The sequence below is a fragment of the Rhinopithecus bieti genome, unplaced genomic scaffold, assembly GCF_001698545.2.
Source record: "Rhinopithecus bieti isolate Rb0 unplaced genomic scaffold, ASM169854v2 scaffold_1017, whole genome shotgun sequence".
Taxonomy (NCBI): Eukaryota; Metazoa; Chordata; class Mammalia; order Primates; family Cercopithecidae; genus Rhinopithecus; species Rhinopithecus bieti.
Genome location: NW_016803657.1, coordinates 1011391 through 1028461, shown reverse-complemented (window position 1 = coordinate 1028461; position 17071 = coordinate 1011391). Strand labels below are relative to the sequence as shown.

Below are 17071 nucleotides of genomic sequence, written 5' to 3'. Positions count from 1 at the left end.
ACTTTGGGAGGCCAAGGCGGGTGGATCACGAAGTCAGGAGATCGAGACCATCCTGGCTAACACGGTGAAACCCTGTCTCTACTAAAAAAAAATACAGAACATTAGCCAGGCGTGGTGGCAGGTGCCTGCAGTCCCAGTTGCTAGGGAGGCTGAGGCAGGAGAATGGCGTGAACCCGGGAGGCAGAGCTGGCAGTGAGCCGAGATTGCATCACTGCACTGTAGCCTGGACGACAGAGCGAGACTCTGTCTCAAAAAAAAAAAAAAAAAAAAAAAAATCCGCTCTTTTCAGCTTAAAAAGCTACTTGTACTCTGCAGTTGAAATAAGAAAATATGTCTGTATAGGATTGAGGTGGAATCCAGAATTTTCCCTTTAGGAAACTTTTTGCCTTCATCTACACTGGGGTCTGAGTCTAGGAACATCTAGTTTTAACAAATGAGCTAGGCATGTATCAGCACTGATAACTGGTAAGAGAAAACTTCTAGAGCAGTGAAGGGTTGGCCCCTGATGGAATTAGATTTCATTTATGGGGTATGTTTCCCATTTAGATATTCATATATCTGGTACCCCTCCTCCATTTTAGGACTTCTTTTCTATATATTCTCTAAAATAGTGACCTTTTTCTTTTCCTCCCCTCTTTAAATAGCTGTTAGCTGGTATCCATGCCTTAAAGATCCTTCCTTTTTTTCTCTATGTCTCCAAAGTTGCTCTGACCCTAAGTATCCAAACACAAACAACTCACTTTCTTCACCTTCCCAGGACCCATAAACATGAGCAGTTATCGAGTAAACATTTACATATGCATTCATTCAACAAAGTTTTTTTTTTCTTTTTTGAGACAGGGTCACACTCTGTTGCCCAGGCTGGAGTGCAGTGGTGCAATCTCGGCTCACTGCAACCTCTACCTCTTAGGCTCAAGCGATCCTCTCATTTCAGCCTCTGGAGTAGCTAGGACTACTGGCATGTGTCACCACACCTGACTAATTTTTGTATTTTTTGTAGAGATGGGGTTTTGCCATGTTGCCCAGGATGCAGTCAACAAATTTTCTTTGAGTGTCTACTATGTGCCAAGTACCAGGGATACTACAGCTAGGTAGACAATTACTGATAGATGTGCCATGTGCAGGGGTAGAAGGAAGCACAGGATACAAAGGGAGCATAAAGTGGCCAGGAGGGAAGGATTCCCAGAGTAGCTTGAAGTCCAGTGCTGAGAAATGTTACTGGAGAAGTCAGAATGGACTGGATCATGAAAGGCCTTGAGACTACCTTCAAGATCACAGGAATTCTCTAAAACATTTTTAAGTAGAAAAATTAAGTTATTTTCTTTTCTTTTTTTTTTTTTTTTTTTTGAGACGGAGCCTTGCTCTGTCGCCCAAGCTGGAGTACAGTGGCCGGATCTCAGCTCACTGCAAGCTCCGCCTCCCGGGTTTACGCCATTCTCCTGCCTCAGCCTCCCGAGTAGCTGGGACTACAGGCGCCTGCCACCTTGCCCGGCTAGTTTTTTGTATTTTTTTAGTAGAGATGGGGTTTCACCGTGTTAGCCAGGATGGTCTCGATCTCCTGACCTTGTGATCCGCCCGCCTCGGCCTCCCAAAGTGCTGGGATTACAGGCTTGAGCCACTGCGCCTGGCCAGTTATTTTTTATTTCTAAGGGATTGTTCTGTCTCCTGCTCACAAGGCATTGTGTTGGGTGCTGGGGCATACACAAACATATGTAAACCCTGATTTCTTTTTTCTAGGAGCTTGTAATTTAGTTGGGGAAGGAGTGTATCTTTGGGGATTTATACCTCTGCCTCTGTGTGCGGGGGCAGAGTCCAGGGCCCCAGTTGTGCTGTGGCCAGCTGGCCCACTGAGTGATTTTGGGCAGATGGTCAGCCCCTTCTATGCCTCCCATCCTTTAGGGTGGTAAGAAAAAGAAATGAGAAAGTACGTGAGGAGTACTTGAAGCTCTGGAGAACAAAAACACTTTATACAACCAAGATAATTACTATTAAAGGAACATTTTCCTCACTCTCTAACTTCGTATCTTCCTATTCTTAGTTTGACACATCATCTCCCTCAAGAACAGTACCCACAGCTTCTTACTCAACATAATTACCTTTTCAACCTGATTCTGGATTTAGAAAAAACTCTAGTAAAAGGAACATGTTTATTGATTTTGACTCAAGGCCCATCATGGACCCTGTTCCCAGGAAGATGATTTCTCCTAAATTAAAGTGATCACAGTGACTCTCAGTATAAGTCACTTGAGCTGGAAAAATTGAATTTGCTCCTATGGTCCATTGCTTGATATGTTCTGCCCCCTTTGCAGGGAGTTGTGGTGTAGAATCACAGTCACTGTGCATGTGCGTGTCTGAACACATTGGGAGCCTGTGTGGGGAAAGCTTAGAAGAATACAACACGTACCTCTGTTTCATAAGAAGTGTTTAGGGAGAATGGGAAAGACGAGCAGAACCCCCTTGCCTTTGTTACTTCAGGTCCCAGATCTAGAGATCCAGACTTTGGAAGGATAAAAAAATGAGTGGGAGCAGATGAATGACCCAGAAATGAAACAGACTAACTGCACGGTGCATTTTGTTGTTGTTGTTTTGCTATATCTGCTTGAACTGCACTTCTAAACAGATCTGGCCCTGAACATGCAGAGGACAGTCTTGCATCAGGTTTTCAGAGTATTATGTTCTGATGGAGGTCCCAGATGATACCTTCAGTCTGAATTCCAGCTATAATGTTTTCCTCCCTTATGACTTTTCTTGAGAAGACATCTCTCAAGATTTTGGGAGATCACAAAAAGGCTACACTGTCTTACGAGGGGACTCTTCCCTGGTTCAGAGGTAGGCTGTACCTCTGTCCCAGGGCCTTTGCCCTCTTGTTCCTCCTACCACCCTTAATAGATGCTTTCATTAGGGCTACTGTATGCAGCAGGATTAAAGCCCCAAACCATAGTTTCATTAAATTTGTAAGAATCATTCCCTCAAGCCAGAAACTAGAGCTTAGCCCTCTAAATTCCATCTCCACCGTCTATAGAAAAGGTAAGAATGGTCTCCTTCCTCCCCAGAGTTCCCTGTCGCTTTTATAGGAATATGACTTAGGTAGCTGCCCATGTGGTCTGGGATTTGAGCGGTTTGTGAAGAGGCTCAGTTCAGAGATACCTGCCATTCTAACCCGAAGTTTATTCTTAGGATGGGGGCTAGTCCTAGCTTTTCTAGAGACTTGCCATGCCTCTGCCTCCCAGAACCTACCTTTACGGTCTGCAGCCCCTTGCTCTAGAACTCTTAGCCATGGGAGCTAAGCTATGAGAATGCAAAGGCTTAAGAATGATACAATGGGCTTTGGGGGCTTGGGGGAAAGGGTGGGAAGGGGGTGAGGGATAAAAGACTATACGTTGGGTATAGTATACACTACTTGGGTGATGGGTGCACCAAAATCTCAGAAATCATCACTAAAAAAACTTATTCATGTAACCAGACACCACCTGCTCCCCAAAAACCTATTGAAATAAAAAATAAATTTAAAAAATGGGAAAAAAATTCACAGAACTGCACACCCAAAAGAGATAAAAAAGAACTCTTCACCAGCAAAACAGCTTGAGGAGCTCCATCACTGCTGGGTAAAGCCCCTAGGTTCAGACTGGGTGAAGAGAGTAGTAGCCAGTGGCAGAGATTCCCAAAGAAAATATAATAACCATATTTCTGATTATCAGGGTGTTTACTGGAAAATGTTGTGGGCCTGGAATCAGGTTGTAAAATGTCCTCTTCAGAGGACAAAGAAATTTAAATAAAGCAGCAGCACATGGAGAAATAATAAGATTGTGTTATATTATGCTAGCTGCTAATGCCACAGTTATGTTTCTACCATGCCTGGCTCTAGCCATGCTGATCCTATTTATTCTTTAATGGCGCTGTGCCCTCATACATCATGTCCCTGTCTGGAATGCCCTGTTTTGACTGACCATCTATGACAACATCCCACTCATCCTTCAAGGCTCCATTCAAATATCACTTCCCCCGTGAAGCCTTCCTTGACTAACGCCACCTGCTCCATTAATGTCCTGTCAGCAACCACAGCACTCTATATGGATTCTTTGGTCTTTTTTTTTTTTTTTTTTTAATATGGAACGCTTCACGAATTTGCGTGTCATCCTTGCGCAAGGGCCATGCTAATCTTCTCTGTATCGTTCAAATTTTAGTATATGTGCTGCCGAAGCGAGCACTCGTTGGTCTTATCACACTTTTTTTTTTTTTCCCCGAGACAGAGTCTCGCTCTGTCTCCCAGGCTGGAGTGCAATGGTGCGACCTTGGCTCACTCTGCCTCCTGGGTTCAAGCGATTCTCCTGCCTCAGCCTCCTAAGTAGCTGAGATTACAGGTGCCCACCACCACGCTCGGCTGATTTTTTCAATTTTTAGTAGAGACAGGGTTTCACCATGTTGGCCGGGCTGGTCTCAAACTCCTGACCTCGGATGATCCATCCGTCTCGGCCTCCCAAATTGCTGCGATTACACAGGCATGAGTCACCATGCCCAGCCATCATACTGTCTTGACTTAGTTTATGTCCATTTGCTCCATAGAGTATACATTTCTCCAAGGTAAATTTAAGGTCCTTCTGATTTCTGAAACCTCATGTTACATGGGATGATAAGTTAAACCCACCTTGATTTATTCTTGGCTCTTAAATCTTATGGTTTTAGAGGGACAATAGTTAGGATGTTGAAATGAAAAAAGGAAAGTACTGGCCGGGCGCAGTGGCTCATGCCTATAATTCCAGCACTTTGGGAGGCTGAGGCAGGCAGATCATGAGGTCAAGAGATCAAGACCATCCTGGCTAACGTGGTGAAACCATGTCTCTACTAAAAATACAAAAAATTAGCCGGGTGTGGTGGGGGGCGCCTGTAGTCCCAGCTACTCGGGAGGCTGAGGCAGGAGAATGGCATGAACCCAGGAGGCGGAGCTTGCAGTGAGCCAAGATGGCGCCACTGCACTCCAGCCTGGCAACAGAGCAAGATTCAGTCTCAAAAAGAAAAAGAAAAAAGGACAGTCCTATGGTAAGAAATGGAAAGAAATATAGAACCTGTCTAGGCAGTCAGAAGCCAGGCCCCAGTGCTAATGTGAAATCAGTTCACCAGCAAATAACATTCAGATTGCCATGCAGTGTAGGAGTAAAGTTTAAGACTTTTCTTGGTGTTCTTTTAAACAGAACAGGGAAAGAAAAACTCAACAAGGATTGCAGGAGACTCTGGCCTCTGATATCACTGGTGTCCAGAAACAAGGTAGGTCCTGGGAAATTTCCATTTATTCTGCTTTAATAATCACCCTTTCCCTTGTAGTTCTCTGATATGTAGAGCAGCACAGAGCTGAGTCTGGGTGCCCTCAGTGGGTAATGTGCCTTGCTCCCATGGAGGTGCTTGTTAGCCAAACTCTGGTCTGGGGGCCTGTCCTAGAGTAATAGAAGCCCCCCAGCACCCAGAAATAGTGAAGGGAGGCAGTGCATGCCCTTCTTCTGCTTCTGATAGTGAAGTTATGCTCTGACCATTTCAAAACATTTCCAAGTGAGGTGATAAACTTTATAGAAATGTTGAGAGGGATGTGTTTCCCTTTTCTGTACTGTTGGAGAATGATCTCTTCCCTTTGGGGCATTAGAGTTAATATTGAAGTTGCAAATGGATGCTTTGCAAGGGCTGGGAATGCATGTCGAGCTATTGCCCTCCCTACTTGCTGATCTTTTACCCAGCATGAGGATTCAACGTGGACTGCAGTTATCACAGAAACAGGGATGTAGGCAAGTGAGTCCTTCAACAACTTGTCATTTTATGTGAAGACATAGCAGCCAGAGTGCGTGGCTGGAACTTGAGCTGTGTAAATATCCCAGGAGCTTGACTGAAAATACTCTGAGGTCAGAATAGCATCTTACTGAGCTGAGATGAAATTGGGAAGGTCAGAACAAACAATTCACCTGGCTTTAAGGAACTCTTCGTGTGAGACTGCCTCTGGCTCATACGGGGTGTTTTGCCTTCTACTCACATGAAAACGGCTTATGGACAAACATCTTGCTCCTGCCTGATTGTTTTCCTTACAGATTCTGAGTGGGGGCACAGCCTGCCAGGGCCAGTTGTCCCATCCCTGCAGCACAACTCACCTCCACCTAAGGAGCGAGCAGCCAGCGGCTTCGTTGGGTTTCTAAGGTAAGACAGCTTCTATCTGGCCATCAGACTCGAGATCCAGCTCAGAGCAGCTCATTGAGTCTTTCAGGGAAATTAGAATAGAAAAGAAAGCAGATTATTCACAGAGGCTTCTCACTTATGTCTAAGATAGACGATGGAAATGAGATTGAGAACAAAAGCCCTAATTGGGCATTTAATAAAGACTGCGTCTTACTTATTTTTATACAACCCACCTCCACCCTGATGTGTCCAGGATAAAGGCAAGCTCCATAAACATTAACTTGGGCCAGGCGTGGTGGCTCATGCCTATAATCGCAGTACCTTGGGAGGCCGAGGCAGGCGGATCACTTGAGGTCAGGAGTTCAAGACCAGCCTGGCCAACATGGTGAAACCCCGTCTCTACTAAAAATACAAAATTAGGCAGGCATGGTGGCACATGCCTGTAATCCCAGCTACTTGGGAGGGAGGCTGAGGCAGGAGAATTGCTTGAACCTGAGAGGTACAGGTTGCAGTGAGCCGAAATTAAAAAAAATAAAATAAGATAAAATTAGCCAGGTGAGATGGCACATTCCTGTAATCCCAGCTACTAGGGGGTGCTGAGGCAGGAGAATTGCTTTAACCCGGGAGGTGGAGCTTGCAGTGAGCCGAGATTGTGCCACTGCACTCCAGCCTGGGCGACAGAGCGAGACTCCGTCTCAAAACAAACAAACAAAAACACTAATTTGAACAAAGTCTGTTCTTAGTTTACTTGAGCCATTCAGATGATTTGGTTACAAAACATTTCCATTCTCCCCTCTGAATCTAGGTTGTGTTTGCAGAGGACAGTTAGCAAATGTCTCTCTCTCTTTCTGCCATCCCATTGCAATTCTTTTATTTATTCCCCTCCTGAGTATAATCTAATTTGGGTACTTTTTCAAATGCTATTCCAGTCTTGAATTTCCATTCAATGGTTCCCCAGAGCAAAAATGCCCTAGCTAGTGAAGCACTAATGGGAAATGGGGAGAAGGGAAGGAGACCTCATAGAGTCTCAGCCTACTCTGTTCTCATTCTTGCAGCTCTCTCTTCCCATTTCGATATTTCTTCAGGAAGAGCAGCCACTCTTGAGCCTTCCAAATGCAGCGCTGGAAAGAAGATCATCTCTTGCAGTGACTCCTCCCGAATCATTCTTCCTCCAACTCTTTCCTTTTCTTATGACACTTCAGTCATGGGGAATGAGGTCCCCATGCTGAGTCCTCTATGGTTTTATCCTGTCCTTTGCCCCTTTATAATATATATATTTTTTCCAATTTAAAACATTAAGAATGGAACTTTCTAAAATGTTCATGTCCGGAGGGCCAGTTTAGGCCTTTTGTCTTCAGCACTTAGGATCCTAATGACAATAAATTATTTATGAAGAGTTATTGATTGAATTTAGTGGAATAGAGTAAGAGAGAACAAATTCTTCCCTCAAGATAGAAAATGCATGAAACTTCCCTAGGTCTACCTGGTTACTGTTCACAGGATCACTTTGGATAGGTGACTCTGTGCCAGAGGTTAGGGAATGGGGTCTTTCAAGACTCACTGTCCTGAGCCCTGCTCACCCAAGAGACCTCTTCCCCAGTTCCAGTTTGGCCCCAAATGGTAGCCTCTCCATAGACAAAATGTTTCCCCCCTCTCTATCCCTCTAACTGTTTGACAGTGATGCAGATTCGTTTATCAGATTAACTGGAAGTTAATCCAGGTTGGCACCCCTGGAGAAGGCCTGGGCACCTGAGCTGCCCTCAACTAAAGGACTGATCTGTAACAGACACTTTAGCCTTGTGTGGCCGTGGAGAACCAAAATGATCTATAGAAATGTATGGAAACTCATTTTAGCTCACAACAAAGGAGTCACTTTTTACTTGTTAGAGATGTCCAATATTAGAATGGGCTACCTCATAAGGTAATGAGCCTTGTCACCCAAATGCTTTGTACGGAAGTCATCATCTGTCACATGCCAGAGGGTCCCCTCATGAGTGGGAGAGTAGGGGCTGAACTGCTGAGTTCCCGCTGCATCCTGTTGCTATGCTGCCTGCATCCTTGGTGGGGAGAAGAGAAGAGATGGACTGCTGTGGAGAACCTGGCAAACGAGGACCCAGGACTTGAGGGGATGGGGGCTGATGGGGAAACCGCAGGGTGAGGGAATTTAAGGATTAGTGACATTAGTAACATCAATTCCTCTCAAATTGTGTTTACAGCCTTTACTGGACTGTCCCAAACATGGCCTGCTTTACAAAGCTGCTAAGAAGCACAGCTGAGTGCCCACCCTGACTCTGACTAGCTTACAGTGAAGCTTTGGGAAGTTGTTTTCCGCTGAGCTCTTATTTTCTCATCCAGAAAATGAGGGGGTAGGATTTGGTGAGTTATAAAGTGCCTTCTAGCTCTGGCAGTCTGTGACTGGCCCTGCTCTTTCTGAGCAGGTCAGTGAGGCAATGACCCCAAAGGGGGCTGCCCAGAATCACCACAGGCTTCCTTTGGCTCCCCACCCTGCCCCAACCCCTCTGGCCACTGCTGCCTAGGGGTCTTTCTCCAACTTGCCACATTCTTGCTCAAATATAGTTTAGCACCATGGATGGACAGCAGATTTGAATTTGAAATCAGCCCTGACATTACCCAGCTAGGTGACTTTTAGTAACTTTCCTTCTTTCCTTCCTTGAGCCTTAGTTGCCTCATCTATAAAACCAGAGCTGGACAAATCGATCAGCTTTGCTGGGGTTGATGACTTGAGGCCCTTTCAGGAGTCAGGTCCCTGTTATTCCAGGGCTAGGGAAGCACTCCAGCTCAGAATGTCACTCTGTAGCACAGGATGAGAATCACCCACTGACACCGTGGCCATGCAGCTCTGAAACAGACAGCAACCCAACCCCCCGGCCCTGCCACCAAGCATGTCTCAGGAGACCTCCACTGGTATAATTTCCCTTGTCCCTAAGAATCTCCTTCCCCAGTCCCTTTCCTTTGCATTAGAAAAAGGCAAGCAGGGCTGAGTTTAGTAGTTTTAAAATTAGGGGTGTGGCCAGGCACAGTGTTTCATGCCTGTAATTCCAGCCCTTTGGGAGGCCTAGGCAGGCAGATCACTTGAGCTTAGCAGTTCAAGACCACCGTGGGCAACATGGTGAAATCCCGTCTCTACAAAAAAATACAAAAGTTAGCTGGTCCTAGTGGTGCACCTGTGGTCCCAGCTACTCTGAAGGCTAAGGGGGAGGATGGCTTGAGCCTGGGAGGCTGGGAGGTGGAGGTTGCAGTGAGCCGAGATAACACCACCACACTCCAGCCTGGGTGACAGAGCCAGACCCTCTCAAAATAATAGTAATAAATAATAATAAAGTTAGGAGTGATCAGGCCCTGAACAGGGAAGTGTTCTGTCCAAGGTCACAGCAAAGAGAACCCAGGTGCCCACAACTCAGCCAAGAGTCTTGACCCCTCTGTCATCAACTGCACACACGCTGCACACTCCACCAGCTCCTAGGCTTCTCTCCACATCTGACTTCTCCAGGCCTGGACTGTGGGGAGCTTTTTGGACGGAAAGAAGCAGAAAGCAGCAGGAGCTGCTCTCCAAGGACCACACCTCAAAGAGCAAGATCCCCAGGTGGGATCGCTCTGAGGCTTCAGGCAGGGGAGGCTGGCTTGAAAGCCGATCTCCAAGAGGGCGTGGCTCCAAAATGCTGGCAAATAAAGCCTGGAGAGCCAGCAACAGTCTGGAGACCAGCGGGAGGGACAGGAAAACTGCAAGCCGCTCTGTTCCTGGACCTAGGAAGTGGTGAGCTCGCTGAGGCAGGAGGAGCTCTGGGGAGGGTCTGGGAATGTGGACAAGGGCCCTGCAGGCCAAGATGGGGCAGGTGGAGGGAGGAAGATGTTTGCACTCCAGTTGGCGAAGGAAATTCCAGGGAAGGGAGAATCACTTCACAGAGGGCTGACACACAGGTCCTTTCCAGAGACAGCTGCTCACACTCACACCCATACACACACACAAAGGTAGATACAGGGAAAAGGCAGCACCACTCAGGCACACCACCTGTTAGACCAGCCAGCCCTGGCTCACTCACCTGGAATGCAGTATTTAAAGAACTCGCCATCCCACCTGCACACCCACATAGAGACATCTCCCCACTGTGTTTCAGATGCCCATGGCGTCCCCTCAAACCCTGGTCCTCTGTCTGCTGGTCCTGGCAGTCACTGAAGCCTGCGGCCAGGAGGCAGTCATCCCAGGCTGCCACTTGCACCGTGAGTACCTCTGGCAGCAGATGGCTAGGAGGAGTGGAAGTTCTGGGTGGGAGCAAAGAGCTGATAGAGTGGATGGTGGGGCAAGCAGCACCCTAGAGGGCCCCACACTGAGGCACAGGCAATAGGAGCTGGGGCGAGGCAAACCTTGGCAGAGGTGCCATCTACTGCTTGCCTGTCTCCTTCTAGCCTTCAATGTGACAGTGCGAAGTGATCGCCAAGGCACCTGCCAGGGCTCCCACATGGCACAGGCCTGTGTGGGCCACTGTGAGTCCAGCGCCTTCCCTTCTCGGTACTCTGTGCTGGTGGCCAGTGGCTACCGACACAACATCACCTCTGTCTCTCAGTGCTGCACCATCAGTGGCCTGAAGAAGGTGAGGAGGACCCAAGCCCGGTGGATGGATGTTGGGTTGGGGGAAGATTTGGGAGATGGAGATCTAAGACAGCCCTGAGAAAGGGGACTGCAGCATGGACTCCCCTCTCCCACAGGTCAGAGTACAGCTGCAGTGTGTGGGGAGCCGGAGGGAGGAGCTCGAGATCTTCACTGCCAGGGCCTGCCAGTGTGACATGTGTCGCCTCTCTCGCTACTAGCCTATCCTCTCCCCTCCTTCCTCCCCTGGGTCACAGGACTTGACATTCTGGTGGGGGAAACCTGTGTTTGAGCTTCAAAAACTGGAAGGAGCTCCAACCCTGCTGGTTACTTGCTATGGAATTTTTTTAAATAAGGGAGGGTTGTTCCAGCTTTGACCCTTTGTAAGATTTCGTGACTGTCACCTGAGAAGAGGGAGTTTCTGCTTTCTTCCCTGCCTTTGCCTGGCCCTTCTAAACCAATCTTTATCATTTTACTTCCCTCTTTGCCCTTACCCCTAAATAAAGCAAGCAGTTCTTGAGTTTCTCTCTTTATTAAGTCTACCCACAGCCAGGGAAAGAGGGGTAGACCATGATTACTGTGACCCCCGCCCCTTGCCCCAGGACACTGTGAATCTCTTCTTGCCTGTGCCCTCACCCTCCCCCTGCCCAATAAATAAAAAGGGGACAAGGAAGTACACAGCAAGGGAGGGGAGGAGTGTGCACCCAGGACAGTGTCTGTGTAGAGGGTGAGCTGGGCGAGAATAAATAGACCATGGACCCCATGGCGGGGATGAGGAAGGACCTCACGCTGGCCGAGGCAGGGGCAGGCGAGGCGCTGAGTGCCCTTGCCCAAGGCCAGGAGCAGAGGGTGGGAGCCCGCCTGCAGCCCGGAGCCCAGCTTTGCGGGGCAGGGGAAAATCCCTGATGGCAGCTTCCTGGTCAAGCTTGCCCTTGTCAAGTCCTGCCGCGAGGGGCTGAGCATTCTGTTGCCAAGACCACCATTGCCTCTCCTCGTCTCCCCCCAGTGAAAGCTGGGCTGGGCAGGGAGTCCTCAGAAGCCACTCTGGCAAGGCCAGGGGTAGGTGTGTTTCTCTCTGGACCCCTGGACAGGAGAAGGGACAGAGGGACTGACAGCTCTGGGTTTAGCTTCTCCCCTTCTGAGGTGCTGTCTAGCTCTGACCCCCACTGGTGGCCACCTGGGGTGTAAGCCGCTGGAGAGGGGCCTCCTTGGCCCCCTGGGTCCCCTGTAGCCGGCGTAGCCGCAGCTCCTCCAGACCTTGCCATAACTCCTGACGCTCCTGGGCCTTCTGCTGCTCCCTGGGGAAAGAGGGTGAGGCAGCTCCCTTTCCTGGGGCCCCCCACAGTCCAGACTCCCTCACTACCACCCCAGCGGCAAAAGGAAGGCATGGAACCATTTTTGTTCTGTGACTCCATAAAAACCCTCTGCTGAGGGAAGAGAGCAGAGAGACAGATCCCAGCCTGCAGTCACGGAGAAGACGATGGGTGGGGCTCTGAGTGGTTCTGGCTTCTGTAGGAAGCTACAGGGATTCAGAACAAGTCCGAGCTACTCGAAGAATGACGGGAGGACACAGGGGCAGACAGGCATAGGATGGCAGGAGCACGGAGAGTCTTGCACGTCTGATCAGATAGGGTTCGGGGTGGTCCTTGGGTTCCCTCCAGTCATGGGGGTCTGATTCCTCCCTGCTCTTCTCCCTTCCCCCATGCCCAGCCCCCAACACTCACTGCTGCTTTTCCAGCTTGTAGGAGGCCGTGAGCTCATCGAACAGCTTCCCATTCATCTCCATGAAGGTCTTGAGCACATTGTAGATCAGCGATACGATGGTTCTTGGCAGGGTCAAGGAGGGGCGAGGAGATGAAACAGCTTTGGTTTGCCCACCTTTCCCTTTCCCTGCCCTTCATATGCAGCATTCCACCCTGAACACAAGTACTGCCCACTTCCCTGTCCTCTTCACCACCCCTGGGCCATCTTTTGACGCTTTCTCTGATACTCTCCAGCTAGGAGTAACCCTAGGGTCTGGACTGGCTGGCCCTGGTCCCAGTTTCTGTGAGTTAGGTCACGGCCTGGCACTCACTGGTTCCAGTGCTCTTTGGAGACTTGGTAGAGGGTCCCAAACACAGCAGGTAGCACAGTGTGGCAGTTGTCCTCAATGAGGCTTAGGATATACTCATTGTTCCAGAAATACAGAGCCCGCTCTGCAACCTGGGGCAGACAAGATGGCTGAGTGAGTGACTGGCAGTGGCTTCTCTCTGTGTGCAAGGTCTGGTGTCCATCACTACCTCAATGCCCAGGCCCCCTGACCTTCACACACCCCACCTTCAAGGCTCATCTGAGCCCTGGAGGAAGCAACAGTGTTGAAGGGAAAAGAGCACTAGATATGGAATCCAATGCTGCGGGGTGAATCCTAACCACTACAGACTCTATACGCCACGCGACCTTGGGAGAGGCATTTAGCCTCCCAGCCTCAGTTTTCTCATCTGTAAAATGGGCTAATAATACCTGTGTCCACAGGATATTATAAGAATCCAATGAGATACTAGACTTTTAGGTGTTTAATGAACCAAAGGGCCAGAATCACTGTGAAGAAGACTTGACTTCCACTGGGTTATGACTCATAAGAACGGGAGGAAGTCTGCACGTGCCTGCAGCAGAACATGAGTTAGAGTTAGCTGGGATGATGTGGGGAAGCCTGGCTGCATCCCAAAGCGAGTCTAATGAAATCTAAGGCCACTAGCAAAAGGGGAAAAGCAATAACAGTCCTCCATCCCATTATGGAGCACACTTTAGTTTACCAAACATGTTTACACTCACAATCTCTTCCATCCTCATCCCCACCCTGTGAAGAGGTTGTTGGCTCATTTTACAGCTGCAGAAGCTTAATCAGAATCAAGAGTGGCGCAGTGATTTGCTCAAGGCCCCTCAGCCAGTGGAAGGCAGGTCCGAGGCTTCACCCTAGGTCTCCTGACCCTAAGTCCAGCATCTCCCCATTACCAGACCCAGGATTGGAGGAGAAACTGAGGGCAAAGGGAGCTGTATTAGGTCAGCTACCCAACCTTTCCAGGCCAGCCCTGCTCCCGTCCCCGCCTGTCCTGCCTCATACCTGGAAATGGGGGCTGGAAACACAGCGAGCCACCTGCTTAAAAAGGGGCTCCTGGATCTTCACAAACTGGGAGGGCTCGATGACATCAAGAATCTCTTCCATCTCCCCCAGAAACATCACCTGGGTGGGGTGGGGAGGGGAGTAGGGACAGAGGGGCAGCAGCTCACATCTCCCCCTACACATACACACACCTGACTGCCTTCTAGAGGCCGAGCCCTCCCAGCCTCCCTCTGGTGGGCACCAAAGCCCTTCTTCATACCTCCTTCTGGGTGCAGGTTTTTGGCCAGTATTTGAGCAGCCCCCGGATCACCTGTGGGAGGTAAGACAGAAAGGAGTCACGCCTGCGGAGGTGAGAGGCTGCCTTAGCCCCCAGAGGTACTCACGTGCTCCGTCAGAGTGGCGTCCTTCTCCAGGAACTGCACCACACAGTATGCCAGCTGCAAGGGGGCAGAGGTGGAGAGAAGGAAGATGGGTCAGGAAGGCATCAGGTGCCAAGACTTGCTGCCCAGGACAGAATGCCAGACACTGCTCCCCCACGGCCTGTTACTTTCTTATTCACCAAGCACTTATCACCTGTCTAGGATGTATCAGGCATCACACTCAGTGTGCTGGGAATACAACTATGATCTCAAGGGGAGGGGGGACGGTCAACAAACTCATCTTTATAAATTTTGCAAAAGGTTCCATAATATGGCTAGTGTGGTGGCTTACGCCTGTAGTCCAAGCACTTTGGAAGGCTGAGGCGGCAGAATCACTTGAGCCCAGGAGTTTAAGACCAGCCTAGGTAACATAGCAAGACATTGTCTCTACAAAAAAAAATTTTTTTTTGATTAGCCAGGCATGTGGCATACATCTGTGGTCCCAGCTACTCGGGAGGCTGAGGAGGGAGGACTGCTTGAGCCCAGGAGGTAGAGGCTTCAGTGAGCCATGTTCGTACCACTCCTCTCCAGCCTAGGCAACAGAGTAGGGTTTTGTCTCAAAAAAACAATTTGTGTATCAAAATCTCCCATAATAGATTTGTGCATCCAAATCTTTGGGAATATAGAGGGAGGAGAATTTCATTCTGCCAAGGGAGAATAGAGAAGAAAAGCCTGGCCTCACAGAGCTGATATCTGAGGTTAGCCTTAAAGTGCCAGTGGGAATTCTCTAAGGTAGATGGAACAGAATTATAAAAACAAAAAAGGTGAGATAGGATCCCTGGAGGATCTGACCTCCAGGACCCACTAGCAACCCTGACTGTCTGGAGCTCCTGCTGCAGCGGGGCCAGGCCTGGGCCTCACCTGGGCATGAAAGACAGACAGCGACTTGACAGAGTGCAGGGGGATCAGGACGCGAACCAGGAACTGCTTGTGCTCCGTCTTCAGGGGCAGCGCAAAGCCATTGATGATGCTGAGGAGGAGGCAGAAGAGAGGAAGAGGGCTCAGGTGACCTGGCCCCAGTCCCTCCTTCCAGAATCCTGAGCTCCAGTTGAGGCCCAGGGAGAATCACCTTCCTAGGATCTCCAGCAGCTCAGCCACACCATTGAAGTGCTCGAATTCATAGATGAACCTGCAAGAGAAGAACGCAGGCGGGCTCAAAGCAAGCAGGGTAGGCCCAGTGACCCCTTAGGCATCCTGCCTGCCCACCCTCACCCGCACAGCACGCTCATCCAACTCCCCCCAACCCAGAGGCCACGCTCCCTTCCCAACATCCCAAACCAGGCCCCATTGAGATCCCCGCCCCCCACACTGAAATGCCCTTCTCAGCCCAGCCACCTCTGCCAGAGTCCCAAGCTCAAGGCTGTCTTGCCAGTCAACCAAGAGAATGACAAACACTTGGCACATCTACTCTGTGCCATGTAAGTCTCAAAATCATCCAGGGAGATGGGGCTTATGAAATCCATCACACGGATGAAGAAAACCAAGACTCGGCGGTTAAATGAAACCACCCTAATGTTAATAGGCAGGGAATCTAATGGACTTCAAGGTACTGGAGGACAGGGATCATGGCTCACCCATTTTGTAGCTAAGAACAATAACAACTAATGTTTCAGAGTCCCAGCCTCAGTCCAGTAGCTATGCTGAGTGCTTTGGAGGCAAGGCCCCATGTCATCTTGATGATGGTCCCTGAGTTAGTATAAGCAGCACCCCCATTTTTATCTTATCTTTGAGATGGAATCTTGCTTTGTCGCCCAGGCAGGAGTGCAGTGGCGTGATCTTGCCTTACTGCAACCTCCACCTCCCAGGCTCAAGTGATTCTCCTGCCTCAGCCTCCCGAGTAGCTGGTATTACCGGTGTTTACCACCACACTCAGCTAATTTTCGTATTTTTAGTAGAGACGGGGTTTCACCACCGTGGCCAGGCTGGTCTTGAACTCCTGATCTCAAGTGATCTGCCCATCTCCGACTCCCAAAGTGCTGGGATTACAGGCATGAGCCACTGCACCCTGCCAGCATTCCCATTTTAAAGATGAGCAGACTAGGAGAGAGCTTAAGTAATCTGCCCAAGTTCACCCAAATGTTGGAACCAAACTCAAATGTAGGCCATATTGCTTCAGAGCCATGGTCTCAACTATAAGGCCATGTAAGCCTTGATGTCCAGTGTGTGCTGGTGCTCAGTGCACGTTTGCAGAAAGAACCTCTCTCTGGGTCCTTATGGCCTGGCATGATAAGGGTCAAAAGATTTAGCTCCGGTCCGGCGCGGTGGCTCAAGCCTGTAATCCCAGCACTTTGGGAGGCTGAGACGGGCGGATCACGAGGTCAGGAGATCGAGACCACCCTGGTGAACACAGTGAAACCCCGTCTCTACTAAAAAAAAATACAAAAAACTAGCTGGGCGAGGTGGCGGGCGCCTGTAGTCCCAGCTACTCGGGAGGCTGAGGCAGGAGAATGGCGTAAACCCGGGAGGCGGAGCTTGCAGTGAGCTGAGATCTGGCCACTGCACTCCAGTCCGGGTGACAGAGCGAGACTCCGCCTCAAAAAAAAAAAAAAAAAAGATTTAGCTCCTAGGCCCCTGGACTGACCCAGTCCCTGCAAACCATTTCATTTCTCTTGGCCTCTACTTTCTCATCTGTAAAATGGAAATAAATACCCATTCTCTGCCGACTTCACAGACTTTGTATAATCAATATGTTACGTTACTGAGAAACGGCTTGGAAAACAGAAGTTCCACAAGGGCCCCTGCAGCCCAGGAGCCTTTGCTCTTTTTTTTTTTTTTTTTTTTTTTTTTTTTTTT

At 49.3% G+C, this 17071-nt stretch overlaps 3 protein-coding genes across 11 annotated transcripts in view; 2 read left to right on the top strand and 1 right to left on the bottom strand.

Moving 5' to 3' along the window:
• MAJIN (membrane anchored junction protein) overlaps positions 1-7553 on the top strand; it is a 38589-nt gene extending 31036 nt beyond the window's left edge. For all 6 annotated transcript variants that reach the window (XM_017893405.1, XM_017893400.1, XM_017893385.1 and 3 more), the window contains 3 exons: positions 5190-5262; positions 6069-6174; positions 7209-7553. In XM_017893405.1, the coding sequence (XP_017748894.1) occupies positions 5190-5262; positions 6069-6174; positions 7209-7257 (228 nt within the window). In that variant the 3' untranslated portion in view covers positions 7258-7553. The remainder of the gene's footprint in view (positions 1-5189; positions 5263-6068; positions 6175-7208) is intronic.
• Positions 7554-8405: 852 nt separating this feature from the next.
• GPHA2 (glycoprotein hormone subunit alpha 2) lies at positions 8406-11279 on the top strand. 2 transcript variants are annotated; one of them, XM_017893370.1, is made up of 4 exons: positions 8406-8529; positions 10290-10392; positions 10579-10763; positions 10879-11278. In XM_017893370.1, exons 2-4 carry the CDS (start codon positions 10290-10292, stop codon positions 10978-10980), a joined length of 390 nt encoding a protein of 129 aa, XP_017748859.1. In that variant the 5' UTR covers positions 8406-8529; the 3' UTR covers positions 10981-11278. The 2 variants fall into 2 exon arrangements, with proteins under 2 accessions (XP_017748859.1, XP_017748852.1); XM_017893363.1 differs by lacking the exon at positions 8406-8529 and adding an exon at positions 9552-9928 and having other exon boundaries at positions 10879-11279.
• Positions 11273-17071, bottom strand: part of PPP2R5B (protein phosphatase 2 regulatory subunit B'beta) — a 10088-nt gene continuing 4289 nt past the window's right edge. Inside the window, exons 7-14 of one of the 3 annotated variants that reach the window (XM_017893341.1) lie at positions 15348-15407; positions 15140-15248; positions 14243-14296; positions 14119-14169; positions 13860-13979; positions 12834-12961; positions 12484-12585; positions 11273-12057 (exon numbers count right to left, since the gene is read on the bottom strand). In XM_017893341.1, the coding sequence (XP_017748830.1) occupies positions 11910-12057; positions 12484-12585; positions 12834-12961; positions 13860-13979; positions 14119-14169; positions 14243-14296; positions 15140-15248; positions 15348-15407 (772 nt within the window). In that variant the 3' untranslated portion in view covers positions 11273-11909. Of the gene's footprint in view, positions 12058-12483; positions 12586-12833; positions 12962-13570; positions 13774-13859; positions 13980-14118; positions 14170-14242; positions 14297-15139; positions 15249-15347; positions 15408-17071 lie in introns of those variants that run through there. The other 2 variants (XM_017893350.1, XR_001889430.1) reach the window with 2 other exon arrangements.

Coding starts and splice junctions, on each gene's coding strand:
- GPHA2 (XM_017893363.1), top strand. CDS start 10,290: ATGCCCATGGCGTCCCCTCAAACCCTGGTCCTCTGTCTGCTGGTCCTG. Junction 10,393..10,578: donor CCCAGGCTGCCACTTGCACC/GTGAGTACCTCT, acceptor GTCTCCTTCTAG/CCTTCAATGTGACAGTGCGA. Junction 10,764..10,878: donor CCATCAGTGGCCTGAAGAAG/GTGAGGAGGACC, acceptor CCTCTCCCACAG/GTCAGAGTACAGCTGCAGTG.